Source organism: Oncorhynchus gorbuscha, linkage group LG11, assembly GCF_021184085.1.
Source record: "Oncorhynchus gorbuscha isolate QuinsamMale2020 ecotype Even-year linkage group LG11, OgorEven_v1.0, whole genome shotgun sequence".
Taxonomy (NCBI): Eukaryota; Metazoa; Chordata; class Actinopteri; order Salmoniformes; family Salmonidae; genus Oncorhynchus; species Oncorhynchus gorbuscha.
Window position 1 is genome coordinate 43,832,452 of NC_060183.1, and position 21,676 is coordinate 43,854,127.

At 47.6% G+C, this 21,676-nt stretch overlaps 1 protein-coding gene across 6 annotated transcripts in view; it reads left to right on the forward strand.

Moving 5' to 3' along the window:
* LOC124048694 (tetratricopeptide repeat protein 28-like) overlaps positions 1-21,676 on the forward strand; it is a 117,756-nt gene that overhangs the window by 90,714 nt on the left and 5,366 nt on the right. For all 6 annotated transcript variants that reach the window (XR_006841273.1, XM_046369718.1, XM_046369717.1 and 3 more), the window contains 22 exons: positions 4,169-4,365; positions 4,684-4,837; positions 4,936-5,107; positions 5,259-5,427; positions 5,659-5,819; positions 5,909-6,397; positions 13,218-13,437; positions 14,269-14,349; positions 14,452-14,577; positions 15,076-15,202; positions 15,328-15,437; positions 15,824-15,953; positions 18,072-18,317; positions 18,393-18,546; positions 19,317-19,436; positions 19,601-19,748; positions 19,885-20,064; positions 20,255-20,449; positions 20,544-20,875; positions 20,982-21,229; positions 21,360-21,484; positions 21,572-21,649. Coding sequence is in view for 5 of the 6 variants with exons in the window: in XM_046369718.1 (XP_046225674.1) it covers positions 4,169-4,365; positions 4,684-4,837; positions 4,936-5,107; positions 5,259-5,427; positions 5,659-5,819; positions 5,909-6,397; positions 13,218-13,437; positions 14,269-14,349; positions 14,452-14,577; positions 15,076-15,202; positions 15,328-15,437; positions 15,824-15,953; positions 18,072-18,317; positions 18,393-18,546; positions 19,317-19,436; positions 19,601-19,748; positions 19,885-20,064; positions 20,255-20,449; positions 20,544-20,875; positions 20,982-21,229; positions 21,360-21,484; positions 21,572-21,649 (3,962 nt within the window). In the remaining variant the exon portion in view is untranslated. The remainder of the gene's footprint in view (positions 1-4,168; positions 4,366-4,683; positions 4,838-4,935; positions 5,108-5,258; positions 5,428-5,658; positions 5,820-5,908; positions 6,398-13,217; positions 13,438-14,268; positions 14,350-14,451; positions 14,578-15,075; positions 15,203-15,327; positions 15,438-15,823; positions 15,954-18,071; positions 18,318-18,392; positions 18,547-19,316; positions 19,437-19,600; positions 19,749-19,884; positions 20,065-20,254; positions 20,450-20,543; positions 20,876-20,981; positions 21,230-21,359; positions 21,485-21,571; positions 21,650-21,676) is intronic.

The following is a 21,676-nucleotide window of genomic DNA, read 5'->3' on the forward strand; positions in this document are numbered from 1 at the left end:
TAGTCTGTTATATTCCGCGAGCTAAGGTTGCTGGTAGCTACTGAATTGTAATGTGATAGCTATGTGATGCTCCATATCACAGTTATGGCTTAGCTACTGTAAAGTACAGCAAATAACTTTTCAACTAACCTGTTCCTGACGATATTTTTCTTTGTTCTCGATACCGGGAAAATGTGTATCTAATAAATGTCCAGTTGCAGGTGGTGCTACAAAAACCAGAGACAATTATTAAAGATATTAAGTCCATGTTTTGTACCGCACTTGGAGGTTCCTCGCCATCTTAGGTTCTGCACATTATTATGATTACATTGTTTTGGTTTTTAACCTTTATTTAACTAGTCAGGCCTGTTAAAAACAAATTCTTATTTACAATGATGGCCTACACCGGCCAAACCCGGACGACACTGGGCCAATTGTGCGCCGCCCAGTATCTTTGCAGGATCTAGTGGTTTCTAAGGTTTTTGATAGAACCACCTGCAACTGGACATTTATAAGATACACTTTTTTCCCCCGTATCGAGAACAAAGAAAATATCGCCAGTGTCACGCTCGTTATAATAAGTGGACCAAAGTGCAGCGTGATCTGGGTTCCACATCTTTTTATTACTAATTGAAACTCACAGCAAAACAAAACAATAAATCTCAAACGAAACGTGAAGCTAACAATAGTACTAACAGGCAACTATCCATAGTCAATATCCCACCACAACACAAAGGGGAAATGGCTGCCTAAATATGATCCCCAATCAGAGACAACTATAAACAGCTGCCTCTGATTGGGAACCATGCCAGGCCAACATAGAAATATAAATCACCTAGATGGCCCACCCTAGTCACACCCCGACCTAGCCAACAGAGAATAAAAAGCTTTCTATGGTCAGGGCGTAACAGTACACCCCCCCCCAAAGGTGCAGACTCTGTCCGCAAAACCTGACTCAATAGGGGAGGGTCCGGGTGGGCATCTACCGGTGGGGGCGGCTCCGGTGCAGGGCGAAGTACCCACTCCGCTTACGGATACTTAATCTTCATCTTCAATGGCGACTCTGGTGCGGGGATTGTCGCCGAATGCTCCGGACTGTGGATCGTCGCCGGGGGCACTGGACCGTAGATCGTCGCCGGAGGAACCGGACCATGGATCGTCGCAGTGGGCTCTGGACTGGGAACCCCCGCAGGAGGCTCTGGACCAGGAACCTCCGCTGGAGGCTCTGGACCGCAGACCGTCGCTGGAGGCTCTGGACCGCAGACCGTCGCTGGAGGCTCTGGGATGCAGACCGTCGCTGGAGTTTCTGGACTGCAGACTGTCGCCGGAAGCTCTGGACTGGGAACTGTCGTCGGAAGCTCTGGACTGGGAACTGTCGCCGGAAGCTTGGTGCGTGGGGCCGGCACTGGTGGTACCGGGATGGTGACACAAACCTCAGCACGAGTAGCGAGGAGCAGGCACAGGACGTACTGGACCGTGGAGGTGCACAGGAGGCCTGATGCGTGGGACCGGCACAGGTGGCACCGGGCTGGTGACTCGCACCCCAGGGCGAGTGCAGGGAGGAGGCACAGGACGTACTGGACTGGGAAGATGCACTTGAGGCAGAGTGCGAGGAGCAGGCACAGGACGTTCCGGACTGGGAAAGCACAGTTGAGGGAGAGTGCAAGGAGCAGGCACAGGACGCACAGGGCTGTGGAGACACACTGGAGACCTGGTGCGTATAGCCGGCATCAATGGTACCAGAACTTTAACACACTTCTCACGGCAAGTGCAAGGAGCTGGCACAGGACGTACTGGGGTGTGAAGGTGCATTGGAGACATGGTGCATATAGACGGCATCAATTGTTCCGGAACTTTAACACACTTCTCATGACGAGTACGTGGAGCTGACTCAGGTGGCACCAAACTGACAACACGTTCCTTTAGTCCAAATCCGTGCATCCTCCACCAACTCAACAACTCTCCCATTTCTCTCTCCTCCAAATTCTCCTTCTTCTCCCAGACCGGCTCTGGCCCACTCCTCGGCTCTGAACGACCGCTCCATGTGCCCCCCCCAAAAAAGTGATTGGGGTTTCTGTGGCCTTCCTCACCGACTTCGTCTCTGTCCCTCCTTCGCTGCTTCCGCCTGCTTCCATGGCAGGCTCTTCTCTCCCTCCATTTTGTCGTCCCAAGTGCAGGATGTTCTCTCCCTAATCTCCTCCAAAGACCAGGATGCCATTACCTCCCGGGCACACTGCTTGGTCCGTTGTTGGTGGGATCTTCTGTCACGCTAATAATAAGTGGACCAAAGAGCAGCGTGATCTGGGTTCCACATCTTTTTATTACTAAGTGAAACTCACAGCAAAACAAAACAATAAATCTCAAACGAAACGTGAACCTAACAATAATGCTAACAGGCAACTATCCATAGTCAAGATCCCACCAAAACACAAAGGGGAAATGGCTGCCTAAATATGATCCCCAATCAGAGACAACGATAAACAGCTGCCTCTGATTAGGAACCATACCAGGCCAACATATAAATATAAATCACTGAGATGACTCACCCGAGTCACACCCCGACCTAACCAACATAGAGAATAAGAAGCTCTCTATGGTCAGGGCGTGACAGCCAGGAACAGGTTAGTTGAAAAATTGTTTGCTATACTTTACAGTAGCTAAGCCATAACTGTGATATGGAGCATCACATATCACGTTACCGTTCCGTAGCTAAAGTTGCTGGGTAAAGTTAAGCTGCCATTATGACTACTGTAGCATCCTCTTAGTCAGTCTCTCTATATCTAACCAACGTTGTATTTGAACACACTAACACACAACACACGTACTCACACTCTCATTGGCACTGGCACTTTCTCAATTTCTTAAAAATATCATTCTAACAACCTCTCTCTCATTCGCTCTCCAGTTGTCCAGAGAGGATGGCAGCCTCTCTCTCCCCTCTGGAGGATGACCTGTCATGTCCCATCTGCTGTGAGATCTTCACAGACCCATCATCCTCTACTGCAACCATAGCTTCTGCAGGATCTGCCTGGAGGCCACCTGGAAGCAGGGCGGGACCAAGGTCTGCTCTGTCTGCGGACAGACGTTTCTCGGCAACCCTGAGACCCTGCAGAGGGAAAAGTAGTGCACAGACAGCCAGCTGCCCAGAAAGATACCCAAAGAGGAGACCTCGCATGGAGAACCCCCACAGGCTCCAATGCGCCAAACACACTTCACAGGCCTACACAATGTGTGTGGCCTCCGCTAACATAAGCTTGACTTGTTCTGCCTGGAGGGTGAGTGTGTAGAGTATTTCTGAGCATGCAGGCCACAGTTTCTACTCTGTGAAGAAGGCTGCTACCCAGAGGGAGGAGCTCAGAACACCACTGACGGCGCTACAGAATAAAATGGCTGTCGTTGACAAGACCAAACCCTCCTGGGAGAAAATGTCATCTTACATTGGGGCACAGGCCCAGAAAACAGAGATAAAAGAGGAATTTGAGAGGCAGAGAGAATAGCCAAGCTGAGGGAGGAAGAGGGGAGAAGATTAAAAGGATGTCTTCTCTGTCTACTAGAATCAGGGAGGTAGAGGAGAAGCTGTCGGGTGATGACACCGCATTCCTGCAAAGCTACAAGACCGTGAAGATGAAAGCAGAGATTCTCCTCTTGACCCTCCGCTTGTCTCTGGAGCTCTGGTCGACGTGGCAAACACTTGGGCAACCTTGGCTTATAGGTCTAGCAGAAGATGCAGCGCATTTTGGACTGCACACCTGTAGTTCTGGACCCAAACACAGCTGCATCCTCTCTCCATCTCTCAGAGGACCTGATCAGCCTAAGAACTAAGACTGAGGATAGGAGCCTTCCAGACAACCCAGAGAGGTTTAGTGGGTACTTAGACATTCTGGGTTCAAAGGGATTCACCTCAGGGATTCACAGCTGGGAGGTGGAGGTGGGGAACAATGACGACTGGTTATTAGCGGTGCCAAAAGAGTCCATTAGCAAGAAAACAGGTTAACTGTAGGTGTGCTTGATGGTGTACCCGACAATTCCCTATCTGAATGTTCCGCAATGTTCCGTCCTCCTGAATAGGCCTAGTGTCAGACGGTCTACTGCGATCCTAATCGGTCATCCTCATGTCTAATCTCTGTTTGGCCGCCACTCACTCTCACTCACTGGACGGAAAACGCCCCTCTGTGCCTCTCTCTCTCAGGTATAATCCATCAGATGAAGGGGGAGTACGATGCAGCGTTGAAGCTCCACAAGGCCCACCTGTGTTTGGTCCAGGAGCTGGGGGACTATGCTGCTCAGGGCAGGGCCTATGGGAACATGGGAAATGCCTACAACGCTCTGAGGATGTATGACCAAGCTGTACGCTACCACCGGCAGGAACTGCACATATCACTCGAGGTGTGGATGCACACTTGAACACACATGTGAACGCACACATGTGAACAAACACACACACGGGACGTACGACCAGGCTGTACGGTATCGTAGGTAGCCGATATCACTGGAGGCAGACACACAAACACCTGGGCCATATTCAGGATGAAACCATTGTAGAACGTTGCAGATAGAAATACCATGACTAGAGCTGACGTGATTCCTTATTTTATATACCAAAGAGATATGTTTGTTCTGCATCATACATTTCTATCTGAACGTTGGCCAACTTTGTGTCCTGCTGAATGCGGCCCTGGTATTGACCTTTCTTTCCTCTCCCAGGTGAATGACCGTCCCTCCCAGGCCTCTACCCATGGTAACCTGGCTGTAGCTTATCAGGCACTGGGCGCTCACGACCAGGCTCTCCAGCACTACCTGCACCACCTGTCCATCGCACGCGAGCTACGAGACACGCAGAGCACGGCCAGGGCACTAGGTAACGGACGGACAGATGGACAAAGTAATACAAAACCATATTAAATCAACTTGAATGATTCCTAAAGGTAAAGGGTGTGTGTGTGTGTGTGTGTGTAGGTAACCTGGGTAACTTCCATTGCTGTAGAGGGGAGTATGTCCAGGCAGTTCCCTACTACCAGCAGTACCTGACCCTGTCACCTCAGCTACAGGACCTGGAGGGAGAGGGCAAGGTCTGCCACAACCTGGCCTACACACACTACTGCCTGGGACAGTACAGGGAGGCCGTCAGGTAGGACACACTCTTCATACACCTTGTATGTATAATAATAACTCATAAAGATTGTCCCGACCTCTCCAAATAAATGACACAAAGGTCTCAACTTTGTGAAGAAGATGAGCCACACACTCTTAGTCATTTTCTTTTTTTTCTTTACTGACAGGTATTATGAGCAGGACCTGGCCCTGGCTAAAGACCTGGGTGATAAGTTGTCCCAGGCTAAAGCCTACTGTAACCTGGGTCTGGCCTACAAAGCCCTGGGGGAATATAGCAAGGCTGAGGACTGTCAGAGATACCTGCTGTCCCTGGCTCAGGCTCTGAACAACAGTCAGGTACAGACAGTCATTAACACAACTGGGATTGGAGGAATGGGTCGGAAGTGGGTCTGCGTGTGTGTTGAGGGGACTTGACAGGGGTGGTGAGATTTGACATTAAAAGTGTGTGTGTGTGTGTGTGTGTGTGTGTGTGTGTGTGTGTGTGTGTGTGTGTGTGTGTGTGTGTGTGTGTGTGTGTGTGTGTGTGTGTGTGTGTGTGTGTGTGTGTGTGTGTGTGTGTGTGTCCAGGCAGTGTTCCGTGCCCTGGGAAACCTGGGGGATGTGTGTGTGTGTCGGGGTGACGTGGCCGGGGCGGTGAGGTTCTACCAGCAGCAGCTCACCCTGGCTCAGGAGGTCAAAGAACACAAGATGGAGGCTGATGCCTACTCAGCGCTAGGCTCTGCCCACAGGTAGGCTAGCATCTAAAATGTTATTTATTAACTTCTCATATGTTTTTAGTTAATATTGACTGGGAAGTAATAGAAATGTCCTCCCCCAGACTCCTCCGTCAGTACGACCTGGCCTTGTCCTTCCACCAGCAGGAGCTGTCTGCCCGCACTGCTCTAGACGACCAGCGGGGGCAGTGTGGTGCTCTGGGCCGCCTGGCAGCCGTCCACATGGCCCTGACAGACTACCCCACAGCCTTCCAGTGTTACCAGGCCCAGCTCACCCTGACACAGGGCCTCAGAGATGCCTGCGTGGAGGCACAGGTCCAGGGCAACATGGGCATCGCTAAGATGAACATGGGCGTCTTGGAGGAGGCCATTGGGTATTTTGAGCAGCAGTTGGCCATGCTGGAGCAGCTGAGTGGGGCTGAGTGTGTGCTGGATAGAGGCAGGGCCTACGGGAACCTAGCAGACTGTTATGACTCTCTGGGAGACTTTGAGGAAGCTATAAAGTACTGTGAGATGTTTCTGACTGTGGCTCAGAGTCTCAACCATATTCAGGACCAGGAGAGAGCCTACAGGGGACTGGGTAACGCACACAGGTAAAAGACACACACATACATACACACTGTCTCTCTCTCCCTCTGCTGATCCCTGGTGAGGGAAGGACAGAATAATGAAAGAATAAGGAATGTAATTATACTGATAAAAGCCACAGCTTGATGTTAATTTTCAGACACAGCCTCTTTTACATTCCCTCCCACAAAGCTGTGCATGTTTATTTTCATCTCATACTAGCAAAATCAACATGTCCTGAAGTTATTGCTTAATTGTTAGCTTGTTAGCTTCCTTAAGTTTTACATATAGCTTTGTGGGAAACTAGAAGCTTTTGCTGTTTTGAGAATGGAGTGTTTTATGGTGTGGCTTATGTGTACTTAATATGAAATGCATTTGTGACCGCCTGGCTCAATTCGCCCTTACGTAGCAACATTTTTTTTACATTAGATAAAAGTAGAGACTGGTATATCATACACTACAGTTGAAGAACAATGGGAAAGTAATTCTGCTTTGAAAGTTGATAAACTTGTAATCTCACTTTTGAGAAAATGGCCCTTGAATGTTTTGGTACCTAGTGGAGAGCTCCTCTTTGTCTACACCCATTTAGCATCTTTCACACCCCCTTTAAGCTTTAGCCTCACCCATCTCTTTAAGGATTCACATGTGAGGCTATGTACTAAACAACCAATGTTTCAAGACTGGGTTATACCAAGGGTGTGTTCGTAAATTTAATCCGAAGTGCCAGAGTGTGCTCTGGGCGTTTATAAACTCATAGCGTTGTCACATTGTCCGCTTGTAAATTCAGAGCGTTTCGCTCTCGGAGCGTTCAGAGCTCACACTGGATGCTCTGGCCAAGGAGTAGGGTCGATCCGAGTATTCTGACCTAACAACAGCAGTCAAGCACCCAAGCTAACTGGCTAACGTTGGCTAGCTTGTTAGCTACTTCCAGACACAAATGAGCGAACAGCTCACTCTGACCTTTTTACTCACCCTAGCAGAGATGGTTAGGCTGTTTTAATGTGATCCAGAGCGTTTGCCAACTGCAACCGTGCTGTTGGCAAAAGTGTAATTACGCTTTTCTGCCAACATTTACTGACACCAGCCGTTTGTAAATTCGTCAGTTAATTTACCAGCTACGTCTATCGACAGTTGTCGCTGTGACATCATAAACATTCTATTGAAATAGTTGTCAGGACCCGGTTACGAACCCGGGTCTCCGGAGTGAGAAACAGTCACTTAACCAACTGAGCCACGAATAGTCGGCAGAATCCAGAAGATGAGGCAGACACAGTAGTACTTGAGACGGTGTATTTAATTAAGTAAAAAGTGAAGTTCTTCAGGAAAACATGTTACTCCACAACCTCAAAAGGAATTCCACAAGAACAAAGGTAATCCTCCAAGACAAAAAGGTAAATCCACAAGGTGGAAGGTATAGCACAAAAAGCCTCAAAAGATACTCAAAAACAAACAAACAAGAACAAAAAAACAGAATTCCACAAGAGAGTCCACCGGGATCAACAAGAGTTCACAGAGTACTAGGGCTGGGTGATAACATACAAACACAGAGCAAAGAACAGAGGAAAACAAAGGGTTTAAATACAATCAGGGGAAACGAGGCACAGGTGCAAATAATAATGGGGATCAAGGGAAAACAAAAGGTCAAAAGGCACAATGGGGGCATCTAGTGACCAAAAACCGGAACAACCCTGGCCAAATCCTGACAATAGTTACTTGCATAGTGGAGTCTTTTGTTTAGACAGCTAGCTAAACAGTGAACCATAATCCCAAATCATAGCATTACTACCCTGCATGAATCTGCAGGGACCCAAGGAAACGACTCCGAAAAAGAGGGAAACGCGGCGGTGTTTTGGTCAGACTCCGAAAAAGGGCACATCGCGCACCACTTCCCAGCATTCTTCTTGCCAATGTCCAGTCTCTCGACAACAAGGTTGATGAAATTCGAGCAAGGGTGGCATTCCAGAGGGACATCAGAGACTGCAACGTTCTCTGCTTTACGGAAACATGGCTTACTGGAAAGACGCTATCCAGGGCGGTGCAGCCAACGGGTTTCTCCACGCATCGCGCCGACAGAAACAAACATCTTTCTGGTAAGAAGAGTGGCGGGGGCGTATGCCTCATGACTAACGGGACATGGTGTGATGAAGGAAACATACAGGAACTCAAATCCTTCTGTTCACCTGATTTAGAATTCCTCACAATCAAATGTAGACCGCATTATCTTCCAAGAGAATTCTCTTCGATTATAATCACAGCCGTATATATCCCCCCCCAAGCAGACACATCGATGGCTCTGAACGAACTTTATTTAACTCTTTGCAAACTGGAAACCATTTATCCGGAGGCTGCATTCATTGTAGCTGGCGATTTTAACAAAGCCAATCTGAAAACAAGACTCCCTAAATTTTATCAGCATATCGATTGCACAACCAGGGGTGGTAAAACCTTGGATCATTGTTACTCTAACTTCCGCGACGCATATAAGGCCCTGCCCCGCCCCCCTTTCGGAAAAGCTGACCACGACTCCATTTTGCTGATCCCTGCCTACAGGCAGAAATTAAAACAAGAGGCTCCCACGCTGAGGTCTGTCCAACGCTGGTCAGACCAAGCTGACTCTACACTCCAAGACTGCTTCCATCACGTGGACTGGGATATGTTTCGTATTGCGTCAGATGGAAATATTGACGAATACGCTGATTCGGTGTGCGAGTTCATTAGAACGTGCGTCGAAGATGTCGTTCCCATAGCAACGATAAAAACATTCCCTAACCAGAAACCGTGGATTGATGGCAGCATTCGCATGAAACTGAAAGCGCGAACCACTGCTTTTAATCAGGGCAAGGTGTCTGGCAACATGACTGAATACAAACAGTGCAGCTATTCCCTCCGCAAGGCTATTAACAAGCTAAGCGTCAGTACAGTCATGTGTGCATACAAAGTGGAATCTCAATTCAATGGCTCAGAAGGACCACACAGTACAAGACAAAGTGGCATGCTCAGACACAAGAGGCATGTGGCAGGGTCTACAGTCAATCACGGACTACAAGATGAAATCCAGCCCAGTCACGGACCAGGATGTCTTGTTCCCAGGCAGACTAAATAACTTTTTGCCCGCTTTGAGGACAATACAGTGCCACTGACACGGCCTGCAACGGAAACATGCGGTCTCTCCTTCACTGCAGCCGAGGTGAGTAAGACATTTAAACGTGTTAACCCTCGCAAGGCTGCAGGCCCAGACGGCATCCCCAGCCGCGCCCTCAGAGCATGCGCAGACCAGCTGGCCGGTGTGTTTACGGACATATTCAATCAATCCCTATACCAGTCTGCTGTTCCCACATGCTTCAAGAGGGCCACCATTGTTCCTGTTCCCAAGAAAGCTAAGGTAACTGAGCTAAACGACTACCGCCCCGTAGCACTCACTTCCGTCATCATGAAGTGCTTTGAGAGACTAGTCAAGGACCATATCACCTCCACCCTACCTGACACCCTAGACCCACTCCAATTTGCTTACCGCCCAAATAGGTCCACAGACGATGCAATCTCAACCACACTGCACACTGCCCTAACCCACCTGGACAAGAGGAATACCTATGTGAGAATGCTGTTCATCGACTACAGCTCGGCATTCAACACCATAGTACCCTCCAAGCTCGTCATCAAGCTCGAGACCCTGGGTCTCGACCCCGCCCTGTGCAACTGGGTACTGGACTTCCTGACGGGCCGCCCCCAGGTGGTGAGGGTAGGCAACAACATCTCCTCCCCGCTGATCCTCAACACGGGGCCCCACAAGGGTGCGTTCTGAGCCCTCTCCTGTACTCCCTGTTCACCCACGACTGCGTGGCCACGCACGCCTCCAACTCAATCATCAAGTTTGCGGACGACACAACAGTGGTAGGCTTGATTACCAACAACGACGAGACGGCCTACAGGGAGGAGGTGAGGGCCCTCGGAGTGTGGTGTCAGGAAAATAACCTCACACTCAACGTCAACAAAACTAAGGAGATGATTGTGGACTTCAGGAAACAGCAAAGGGAACACCCCCCTATCCACATCGATGGAACAGTAGTGGAGAGGGTAGCTAGTTTTAAGTTCCTCGGCATACACATCACAGACAAACTGAATTGGTCCACTCACACTGACAGCGTCGTGAAGAAGGCGCAGCAGCGCCTATTCAACCTCAGGAGGCTGAAGAAATTCGGCTTGTCACCAAAAGCACTCACAAACTTCTACAGATGCACAATCGAGAGCATCCTGGCGGGCTGTATCACCGCCTGGTACGGCAACTGCTCCGCCCTCAACCGTAAGGCTCTCCAGAGGGTAGTGAGGACTGCACAACGCATCACCGGGGGCAAACTACCTGCCCTCCAGGACACCTACACCACCCGATGTTACAGGAAGGCCATAAAGATCATCAAGGACATCAACCACCGAACCACTGCCTGTTCACCCCGCTATCATCCAGAAGGCGAGGTCAGTACAGGTGCATCAAAGCTGGGACCGAGAGACTGAGAAACAGCTTCTATCTCAAGGCCATCAGACTGTTAAACAGCCACCACTAACATTGAGTGGCTGCTGCCAACACACTGTCATTGACACTGACCCAACTCCAGCCATTTTAATAATGGGAATTGATGGGAAATGATGTAAATATATCACTAGCCACTTTAAACAATGCTACCTTATATAATGTTACTTACCCTACATTATTCATCTCATATGCATATGTATATACTGTACTCTACATCATCGACTGCATCCTTATGTAACACATGTATCATTAGCCACTTTAACTATGCCACTTTGTTTACTTTGTCTACACACTCATCTCATATGTATATACTGTACTCGATACCATCTACTGTATGCTGCTCTGTACCATCACTCATTCATATATCCTTATGTACATGTTCCTTATCCCCTTACACTGTGTATAAGACAATAGTTTTGGAATTGTTAGTTAGATTACTTGTTGGTTATCACTGCATTGTCGGAACTAGAAGCACAAGCATTTCGCTACACTCGCATTTAACATCTGCTAACCATGTGTATGTGACAAATAAAATTTGATTTGATTTAGGTAGCTAACCAACAAAGTTCAATGTTAGCTAGCTAACATTAAGCTATAACTAGCAATGCAAATGACTGTGAGATACGAATAATATTACTACACAGATCATACATGTAACTTTAGCTAGCTAACAGTACACTTTAACTTGAAATTATAACTACTTCCTGACAAAATTAGAAATGTGTAATATCTGAAAATGTAGCTATCTAGACTGTCTTACCCATATATATGGATGGACGCTTCTCCCTCTCTGTCACGGATGGTTGCCCTTAGTTTGAAGATGTAATCCAGAGACAGGTGTTTTAATACAACAGCCTTCTGTGTGTTCTATTTTCAACTTTGTCTGCATATTTGGAATCAAACGGCAGAATTTTCTCCATCTCCTTAGCTATCATACACTGATTTCAAAACTCGGTCCTCCAGAAAGTGGAGAGCAACACTTATGGAATTCTACTACAATATATATTTTTTAAATGCATTTTGGAAAGGATTACCTACACACAGTGGGGCAAAAAAATATTTAGTCAGCCACCAATTGTGCAAGTTCTCCCACTTAAAAAGATGAGAGAATCCTGTAATTTTCATCATAGGTACACGTCAACTATGACAGACAAAATAAGAAAAAGAAAATCCAGAAAATCACATTGTAGGATTTTTAATGAGTTTATTTGCAAATTATGGTGGAAAATAAGTATTTGGTCAATAACAAAAGTTTATCTCAATACTTTGTTATATACCCTTTGTTGGCAATGACAGAGGTCAAACGTTTTCTGTAAGTCTTCACAAGGTTTTCACACACTGTTGCTGGTATTTTGGCCCATTCCTCCACATGTTTCCTGGGGTCAATAAAGAACACAGAACACAGCTAGAACACAGTAACAGAACAGAGCACGTTATAGCTAGTTATAGTAACACATAACAAACACAGAGTTATAGTAACATAACAAACATGAGCTGCAGTATAACTGAAGCTATATCACAGTAAACAAAGGGCGTTTGCAGATCTCCTCTAGAGCAGTGATGTTTTGGGGCTGTTGCTGGGCAACACAGACTTTCAACTCCCTCCAAGGATTTTCTATGGGGTTGAGATCTGGAGACTGACTAAGCCACTCCAGGACCTTGAAGTGCTTCTTACGAAGCCACTCCTTCGTTTAAGTGGGAGAACTTGTACAATTGGTGGCTGACTAAATACTTTTTTTGCCCCACTGTACTGACCAGCTCATATTATAGACAGAAGTGACAGACCAGCATGTCCAGCCCACAGCATGTCTCTCGGCATGTCCAGCCCACTCATTATCTCAGCCAATCATGGCTAGCGGGAAGGTTGCTGACTTTTTCTGTGGCTAAACCAACTAGGCTCGTAATTTAACAATTGTATTTGTATTTACAGATGGCATACACGTTTGTTATTAAGGCACATGAATGTTCACATGTTCCAGAATGCTTTTCTGCCCAAAAAAAAACGCATTATGATACAAATAAAAAGTTTACGTTCAAATGTTCACATGTTCCAGAATGCTTTTCTGCCCAAAAAAAAACGCATTATGATACAAATAAAAAGTTTACGTTCAAATGGCTCTCCTGTGAAGTAGTGACACACGACATACGCCTAGTTTCCTGAAACTAGTCACATTTATGTAAATCATTGGTAGGGCTCCTTCTGAGTGCAATAGTGACTCATCTGCAGCAAACAGCAGGCCTATGTTAGCAACTCTAAAGAGAGATATGGGACTAAACAAAAATAAGTCCTATCTCCTCCCTTCCTCCTCTCCTGTCAGATCTCTAGGTAGTCTCCAGCAGGCGTTGGTGTGTTTTGAGAAGCGTCTGGTGGTGGCCCATGAGCTGGGCGGATCGGGAGGTGGAGAGGGAGGAAGTGGAGGAAGGAAGGCCCAGGCCCAGGCATATGGGGAGCTGGGAGACCTACACAGCCAGCTGGGGAATTATGAACAAGCCCTATCCTGCCTGGAGCATCAACTCAACATCGCCTCCACCGCAGGGGTAAGACTTCTACCTCTCGAATGAGTGAATGACTGATGGCAGGGAGGTAGGAATAAACACCTGTAGTGGAAGTGGCACTTCTTTGGTTACTACATGATTCCATATGTGTTATTTCATAGTTTTGATGTCTTCACTATATGTAGAAAATAGTCAAAACAACTCTTGAATGAATAGCTGCGTCCAAACATTTAGTACACTCCTCCCTCCCTTTCGCTCTCGCTCTCTGTCTCTCTCTGTCTCTCTCTCTCTCTCTCTCTGTCTCTGTCTCTCTCACTCTGTCTCTGTCTCTCTCTCTCTATCTCTCTCTCTCTCTCTCTCTCTCTCTCTCTCTCTCTCTCTCTCTCTCTCTCTCTCTCTCTCTCTCTCTCTCCCTCTCCTCTCTCTCTCTCTCTCTCCTCTCTCTCTCTCTGTCTCTCTCTCTCTGTCTCTCTCTCTCTGTCTCTCTCACTCTCTCCCTCTCGCTCTCTCTCTCTCTCTCCCTCTCCCTCTCCCTCTCTCTCTCCCTCTCCCTCTCCCTCTCCCTCTCTCTCTCTGTCTCTGTCTCTGTCTCTGTCTCTGTCTCTGTCTCTGTCTCTGTCTCTGTCTCTCTCTCTCTCTCTCTCTCTCTCTCTCTCTCTCTCTCTCTCTCTCTCTCTCTCTCTCTCTCTCTCTCTCGATGCATGTATATATATATATATGTATGTGTATATATGTATGTGTATATATGTATGTGTGTATATATATATAAATGTATGTACGGTATGTGTATATATATGTGTGTGTGTGTGTGTGTGTGTTATAAATCTATAATATATTATACAATATATTATATTCTAAATCTGTTCCTCCCAGGACCGGGCACTAGAGGGCGAAGCGAGCGGGGCGTTGGGTGGAGTGTACCAGCTGATGGGAGAGAATGAGACAGCTCTGCAGGTTGGTTCTTATAATGATATTATTATATTCCCCGTGCAATGGTCCATTGTTTGTTTGTCTGTGTCCGTCTGTCCATCCATCCATCTCTGTTTCTCTCTCCAGTGGCACCAGAGGGCATTAGAGATTGCGGAGGAAACAGGAAGTGTGAGGAGTCAGGGGAGGGCCTACGGGAACCTGGGATTGACCTATGAGGAGCTGGGAAACTACGAAAGGGCTGTGGCCTGTCAGGTAAACACACGCTATGGTCACAGATTATCCATTACATTGACCAGATACTCAAGCTGACGCTCTAACAATGAAAATAAATGTCTTAAAAAATGGAAGGCAGTCGGGAAGAGGCAAGATCAGGATGGACCATTCTTGCCAATGAGAGGGCAGATACTCATGTGAACAACAGGCACAACTCCGAAATAAAGTGTTTTTTCTCAAAGTTGCCAGGATGTCAATTGTAACAACCTAACTCATTCTAAAACTTATATTAGATCAAGTAAGACACACTTAGCACATAAGCCATTACATTTTTTGTCAACCAAATTTGGCACTCTCATTGACCTCCATACAAAAACGTTTCACTTGGTGAGCGAAAAAAAGGAAAAATTCCTCCTGCTGGAGAAGACATATTTTGGGCCCAGTTATCCCTCTTGCTTCGCCTCTTCCTCTCTGCTGTGGGTTCTGTCAGGTAAACGGTTTGGGACTTGACCTTTCTGTCTGTGGTGGTGTCATCAGGAGCAGCACCTGAGTGTGGCAGCGCAGAATAATGACCTCACAGCCAAGACACTGGCGTACGGCAGCCTGGGGAGGACACACCATGCGCTACAGAACTACACACAGGCTGTCATGTACCTGCAGGAAGGTGAGAGGAAAGAGAGATCGAGAGAGAGTATGAATGAAGACATGGTTCTTGAAGAAAGAGGGAGGGTAGGAGAGGGGTGATTTGATGATGTTTTGAGACTCCCTCTCTCTCTTTCTCTGTTTCAGGTCTGCGTTTAGCAGAGCAGTGTGGGAGGAGAGAGGAGGAGGCTAGGATCCGTCATCGTCTGGGCCTGTCACTGTGGGCCAGCAGCAACCTGGAGGAGGCCCAGAACCAGGTACCAATTTGTGTGTTTCAAAGTTACTGTTGCCTCTCTTGAGTCCTGCTGACACCTGCTGGTTGACTATGAAACTGCAGTTTCATGTGGTTTTGAGATTCCCTATGTTTAAGATTAATAATAATATAATATATGCCATTTAGCAGACGCTTTTATCCAAAGCGACTTACAGTCATGTGTGCATACATTCTACGTATGGGTGGTCCCGGGGATCGAACCCACTACCCTGGCGTTACAAGCGCCATCCATGCTCTACCAACTGAGCTACAGAAGGACCACCATTAAAATGAATTGCGTGTATATCACGATGGGGGTGCCACATGGGTGTGTATTCAGGTGTGAATGAATGTGTGATGTAGGTGTGTATTCTCTTTCTCTCTCTCCAGCTGTACCGAGCTTCTGCCTTGTTTGAGTCGATTCGGCATGAAGCCCAACTCAGCTCAGACTACAGGCTGACTCTGTTTGACCTGCAGACATCATCATACCAGGCTCTCCAGAGGATCCTCGTCAGCCTGGGTAACACTCTCTCATTACTCTCTTTCAGTTTTTATGTCATCTCTCTTCACTTTTTTCTCACTCTCTCTCGCTTATTGTCCCACTTCTATCTCTCTCTCCCTCTCTCTCTCTTTCTCTCTCAATTCAATTCAAGGGCTTTATTGGCATGGGAAACATGTGTTAACATTGCCAAAGCAAGTGAGGTAGATAATATATAAAGTGAAATAAACAATAAAAAATGAACAGTAAACATTACACATACAGAAGTTTCAAAACAATAAAGACATTACAAATGTCATATTATATATATACAGTGTTTTAACAATGTACAAATGGTTAAAGGACACAAGATAAAAGAAATAAGCATAAATATGGGTTGTATTTACAATGGTGTTTGTTCTTCACTGGTTGCCCTTTTCTCGTGGCAACAGGTCACAAATCTTGCTGCTGTGATGGCACACAGTGGAATTTCACCCAGTAGATATGGAAGTTTATCAAAATTGGATTTGTTTTCGAATTCTTTGGATCTGTGTAATCTGAGGGAAATATGTGTCTCTAATATGATCATACATTGGGCAGGAGGTTAGGAAGTGCAGCTCAGTTTCCACCTCATTTTGTGGGCAGTGAGCACATAGCCTGTCTTCTCTTGAGAGCCATGTCTGCCTACGGCGGCCTTTCTCAATAGCAAGGCAATGCTCACTGAGTCTGTACATAGTCAAAGCTTTCCTTAATTTTGGGTCAGTCACAGTGGTCAGGTATTCTGCCGCTGTGTACTCTCTGTGTAGGGCCAAAAAGTATTCTAGTTTGTTCTATTTTTTTGTTAATTCTTTCCAATGTGTCAAGTAATTATCTTTTTGTTTTCTCATGATTTGGTTGGGTCTAATTGTGCTGCTGTCCTGGGGCTCTGTAGGGTGTATTTGTGTTTGTGAACAGAGCCCCAGGACCAGCTTGCTTAGGGGACTCTTCTCCAGGTTCATCTTTCTGTAGGTGATGGCTTTGTTATGGAAGGTTTGGAAATCGCTTCCTTTTAGGTGGTTATAGAATTTAACGTCTCTTTTCTGGATTTTGATAATTCTGCTCTGCATGCATTATTTGGTGTTCTACATTGTACACGGGGGATATTTTTGCAGAATTCTGCATGCAGAGTCTCAATTTGGTGTTTGTCCCATTTTGTGAAGTCTTGTTTGGTGAGCGGAACCCAGACCTCACAACCATAAATGGCAATGGGCTCTATGGCTGATTCAAGTATTTTTAGCCAAATCCTAATTGGTATGTTGAAATTTATGTTCCTTTTGATGGCATAGATGGCCAATTCGTTGATATATATGTTGAAGAGGGTGGGGCTTAAGCTGCATCCCTGTCTCACCCCACGACCCTGTGTGAAGAAATGTGTGTGTTTTTGGCCAATTTTAACCGCACACTTGTTGTTTGTGTACATGGATTTTATAATGTTGTATGTTTTACCTCCAACACCACTTTCCATCAGTTTGTATAGCAGACCCTCATGCCAAATTGAGTCGAAGGCTTTTTTGAAATCAACAAAGCATGAGAAGACTTTGCCTTTGTTTTGGTTTGTTTGGTTGTCAATTAGGGTTTGCAGGGTGAATACATGGTCTGTTGTACAGTAATTTGGTAAAAAGTCAATTTGACATTTGCTCAGTACATTGTTTTCATTGAGGAAATGTATGAGTCTGCTGTTAATAATAATGCAGAGGATTTTCCCAAGGTTACTGTTGACGCATATTCCACGGTAGTTATTGGGGTCAAATTTGTCTCCACTTTTGTGGATTGGGGTGATCAGTCCTTGGTTCCAAATATTGGGGAAGGTGCCAGAGCTAAGGATGATGTTAAAGAGTTTTAGTATAGCCAATTGGAATTTGTTGTCTGTATATTTGATCATGTCGTTGAGGATACCATCAACACCACAGGCCTTTTTGGGTTGGAGGGTTTTTATTTTGTCCTGTAACTCATTCAATGTAATTGGAGAATCCAGTGGGTTCTGGTATTCTCTCTCTCTCTCTCTCTTCCTGTCTCTATTTCGCTCTCTCTTTCTCTCTCTCTCTTTCTCTACTTGCACTTTCCCATCTCTTGTCGCTCTCTCTCTTCTCTTCCCTCGGTTCATCCCTCTCTCCTCTCCAGGTCATTATGACGAGGCCCTAGCCGTGGCAGAGCGGGGTCGGACCCGGGCGTTCGCCGACCTCCTGGTGGAGCGACAGCAGGGTCACCAACCCCTGACCTCTGACCCTTATACCCTGACCCCTGACCCTTACTCCCCGGTAACCGTAGAACACATCCTGAATACGGTCAACAGTCAAAAGTCACTGGTGCTGTACTTCTCTCTGGCCGCAGGGTACCTCTACAGCTGGCTACTGGCACCAGGCACAGGTAGGTACTTACACACAGAGACACACACACACATATACACACACCTCTAAATCTCTCACCCTCTGTTGTGTGCAGGTATAGTGAAGTTCCATGAGGTGTACCTGGGTGAGGGAGGAGCCGAGCTGCAGGCTTCAGAGATCCAGCGGGGAGGAGTTAGTGGCTGCCAGACTCTGGAGCAGCACATCACTGCAGCTAGAGAGGCTCTGGGAGTTGACGACTACTACAGCAGGTATGTGTGTGTCTTTCCCTTGCGATGCTCTTTGCTTTATTCAAATATTGTGCAGTGCTTCACTGATAGACTGCAAGCGCTCTTTATCGCTTGGCTCGGTGCTCTGTCCCTCCCTTCCTTCCTTCCTCCCTCCCTCCCTCCCTCCCTCCCTCCCTCCCTCCCTCCCTCCCTCCCTCCCTCCCTCCCTTCCTTCCTTCCTTCCTTCCTCCTCCCTCCCTCCCTCCCTCCCTCCCTCCCTCCCTCCCTCCCTCCCTCCCTCCCTCTGTAGAATGGATGGGCTTGTTCAGAGGTGACATGTATTGCACCCCTCCAAGTGATAATGGGAGTTCACAGCCTCTCTCGCTTTCTCACACACACACTGCACACACACACACACACTGCACACTGGCTACCCGTCAGTGAAGCACCAAACAATCTTTAATAAAGTAGAGAGAGACTATCACACCTCGGAGGGTAATAAAGTTGAATACCACACGCAGCTTCCATCGGCGCCAGCACTGCAGGCTAATTTGTCATGGACCTCTGTGTTGTGTCAGCAAATGTTCCCCCTCACAAATTGTTCTCACTGACAACCACTGCAGTAATGCTGCCCTAGCCAACAGCACCTTACTGTGTGTGTGTGTGTGTGTGTGTGTGTGTGTGTGTGTGTGTGTGTGTGTGTGTGTGTGTGTGTGTGTGTGTGTGTGTGTGTGTGTGTGTGTGTGTGTGTGTGTGTGTGTGTGTGTGTGTGTGTGTGTGTGTGTGTGTGTGTGTGTGTGTGTGTGTAACAGCGGTGAGACAGAGAGCGAAGCGGGTGATCTGTTGGAACAGCAGTTTGAGGAACGGCTGAGCTCAGCCAGCGACCCCACAGGCTACCTACGCATGGTTTCCAGAAACAACCTCTTCAACAGGTGGGTGGGTGTCTTCTGCAGGGAGACTCAAAACGTCGCCATATTTCAAATCAAGTCTGATGTTTCATATGGAGAGAGTGTCACGTCGCATGTTCCTATGCAATATCTACTTGTTGTAGACAGCACCCGTTAAACAACCAGCCTCTTTTTGCATGTTTCTACAGGGATAGTAGGAGTTCTTCCTGTCTGGTCAGTTCTACGGTGTCTCCAGTGAGCGAGACCCCCTCTCTACCCTGTAGACCCCCACCCAGCCCCCTCGGCAAACCCCCCCTACGAGCACTTCACCACCTGCTCATTGCACCTATGGAGGGGGTAAGAGTGTGTGTGTGTGTGTGTTTACCGTCACACACGCGTTACCATTTGACGTAGATCGAATTACATCTTCTATCTGTCTATAGTCATTCCTTCATCCTCGCTCTCTCTCGCCCTCCCCGCCGTCCCTCGCTAGGTGCTGATGCCCAGTAGTGGTGCAGTGGGCAGACATAGACAGCTGGTGTTGGTGTTAGAGGGAGAGCTGTACCTGGTTCCCTTTGCACTGCTCAAAGGTAGCTCTTCTAATGAGTACCTGTATGAGAGGTTCAACCTTCTAGCTGTCCCATCTTTAGAGAGCCTGGGGCCTGTAGCTAAGGTGGGTGTATAGTACAGCGCACGCTCAAATTTCCTCACGGGCACACACACAAACACACACTACTCAAGACAACAGCACAACCTGCACAATTCAATATACTGATAACCATGCTGTCATAATAATAATTGTGTTATTGATTGTGTCATTGACCGATCAATCATTTAAATCTGCGTCACCTCCCCACCTCCAGTCCTACCCTCGTCGTGGGGCTCCCTTCCTCTACAACGGTGGGGGTTCCATGACTGCAGTAGTAGGGGCTCCACGCCTGCCCTCCAGGGTGATGGAGCGCTGGCTGTGGGGTCCGCTGCCCTCAGCCCACGACGAGGCCCTCCGCCTGGGGGAACTGCTGGGCTGCCAGCCCCTCACTGGAACACAGGCCACCAAGGTACTGAAAATAAAGCATGTGTGTTCTACTCCTGTGGTTTATTGAGACGCACAAACAGGCAACATTCTCCTCACTTCTCTTATCTCTTCTCAAGGACCGTGTGATAGCAGCCATGGGCCAGGCAGAGTGTGTTCACTTTGCTACTCATGTCTCCTGGAAGCTGGCGGCCCTGGTTCTCTCCCCCAGCCAGGATCCAGGGATGGACTCGGGAACACGGCCCAAGGAGAGTGCACCGTGTGGGGGATCGCTTTCAAGCGAGACTGGGGATGTGGGAGCAAGGACTGAGCAACGGGAGGACGGGAGCGAGGACGGTGGAAGTGTGTGTGATGCAGAGAGTGTGTGTGACAGTCCACCACTTCAGGAGTTTCTGCTCACTGCGGCAGACATACTGGACCTGAGACTGCCTATCAAACTGGTGGTGCTGGGGTGAGCCACACACACACATACCTAATTATCAACCAAGCAGTTTTTATATATTTTTATGCCGTACGTCTACGTTTATAAACTTGTTATCTCTCTTCTCCCCACTCAGGTCGTATCAGGAGTGTGTTAGCAGGGTGACAGCTGACGGCGTGGTGGGTCTGACCCGTGCCTTCCTTGCAGCGGGGGTGCAGTGTGTGTGTGTGTCACTGTGGCCCGTTCCCATGGCAGCCTCCAAGGTGTTCACACACACCTTCTACACGGCGCTGCTGAATGGGACCAAGGCCAGTGCAGCTCTCACTGAGGCCATGAAGACTCTACAGAGCAGCACACACTTCTCACACCCTTCTAACTGGGCGGGTTAGTACACACACACACACACACACACACACACACACACACACACACACACACACACACACACACACACACACACACACACACATACACACTTCACACGTTATTCACTCCACTTCCTGTTTTCTCACAGGCTTCATGCTGATTGGCTGTGATGTGAAGCTGAACAGCCCCTCATCTCTGATTGGACAGGCTCTGGCAGAGATCCTCCAATACCCTGAGAGGGCTAGAGACTCCCTGAGAGTACTTTTGCACCTGGTAATGAACATGCACAAAGTTTGCCGTCTCACCTATGTCCATTCACGAGACTTTAAAGATAATGTGATTTTACCCTCCATCCCTCAGGTTGAGAAGTCTCTCCAGCGTATACAGAGTGGTCAGAGTAATGCTATGTACACCTTGCAGCAGAGTGTGGAGAACAAGGTGTGTATGTGTGTGTGTTTGCATACG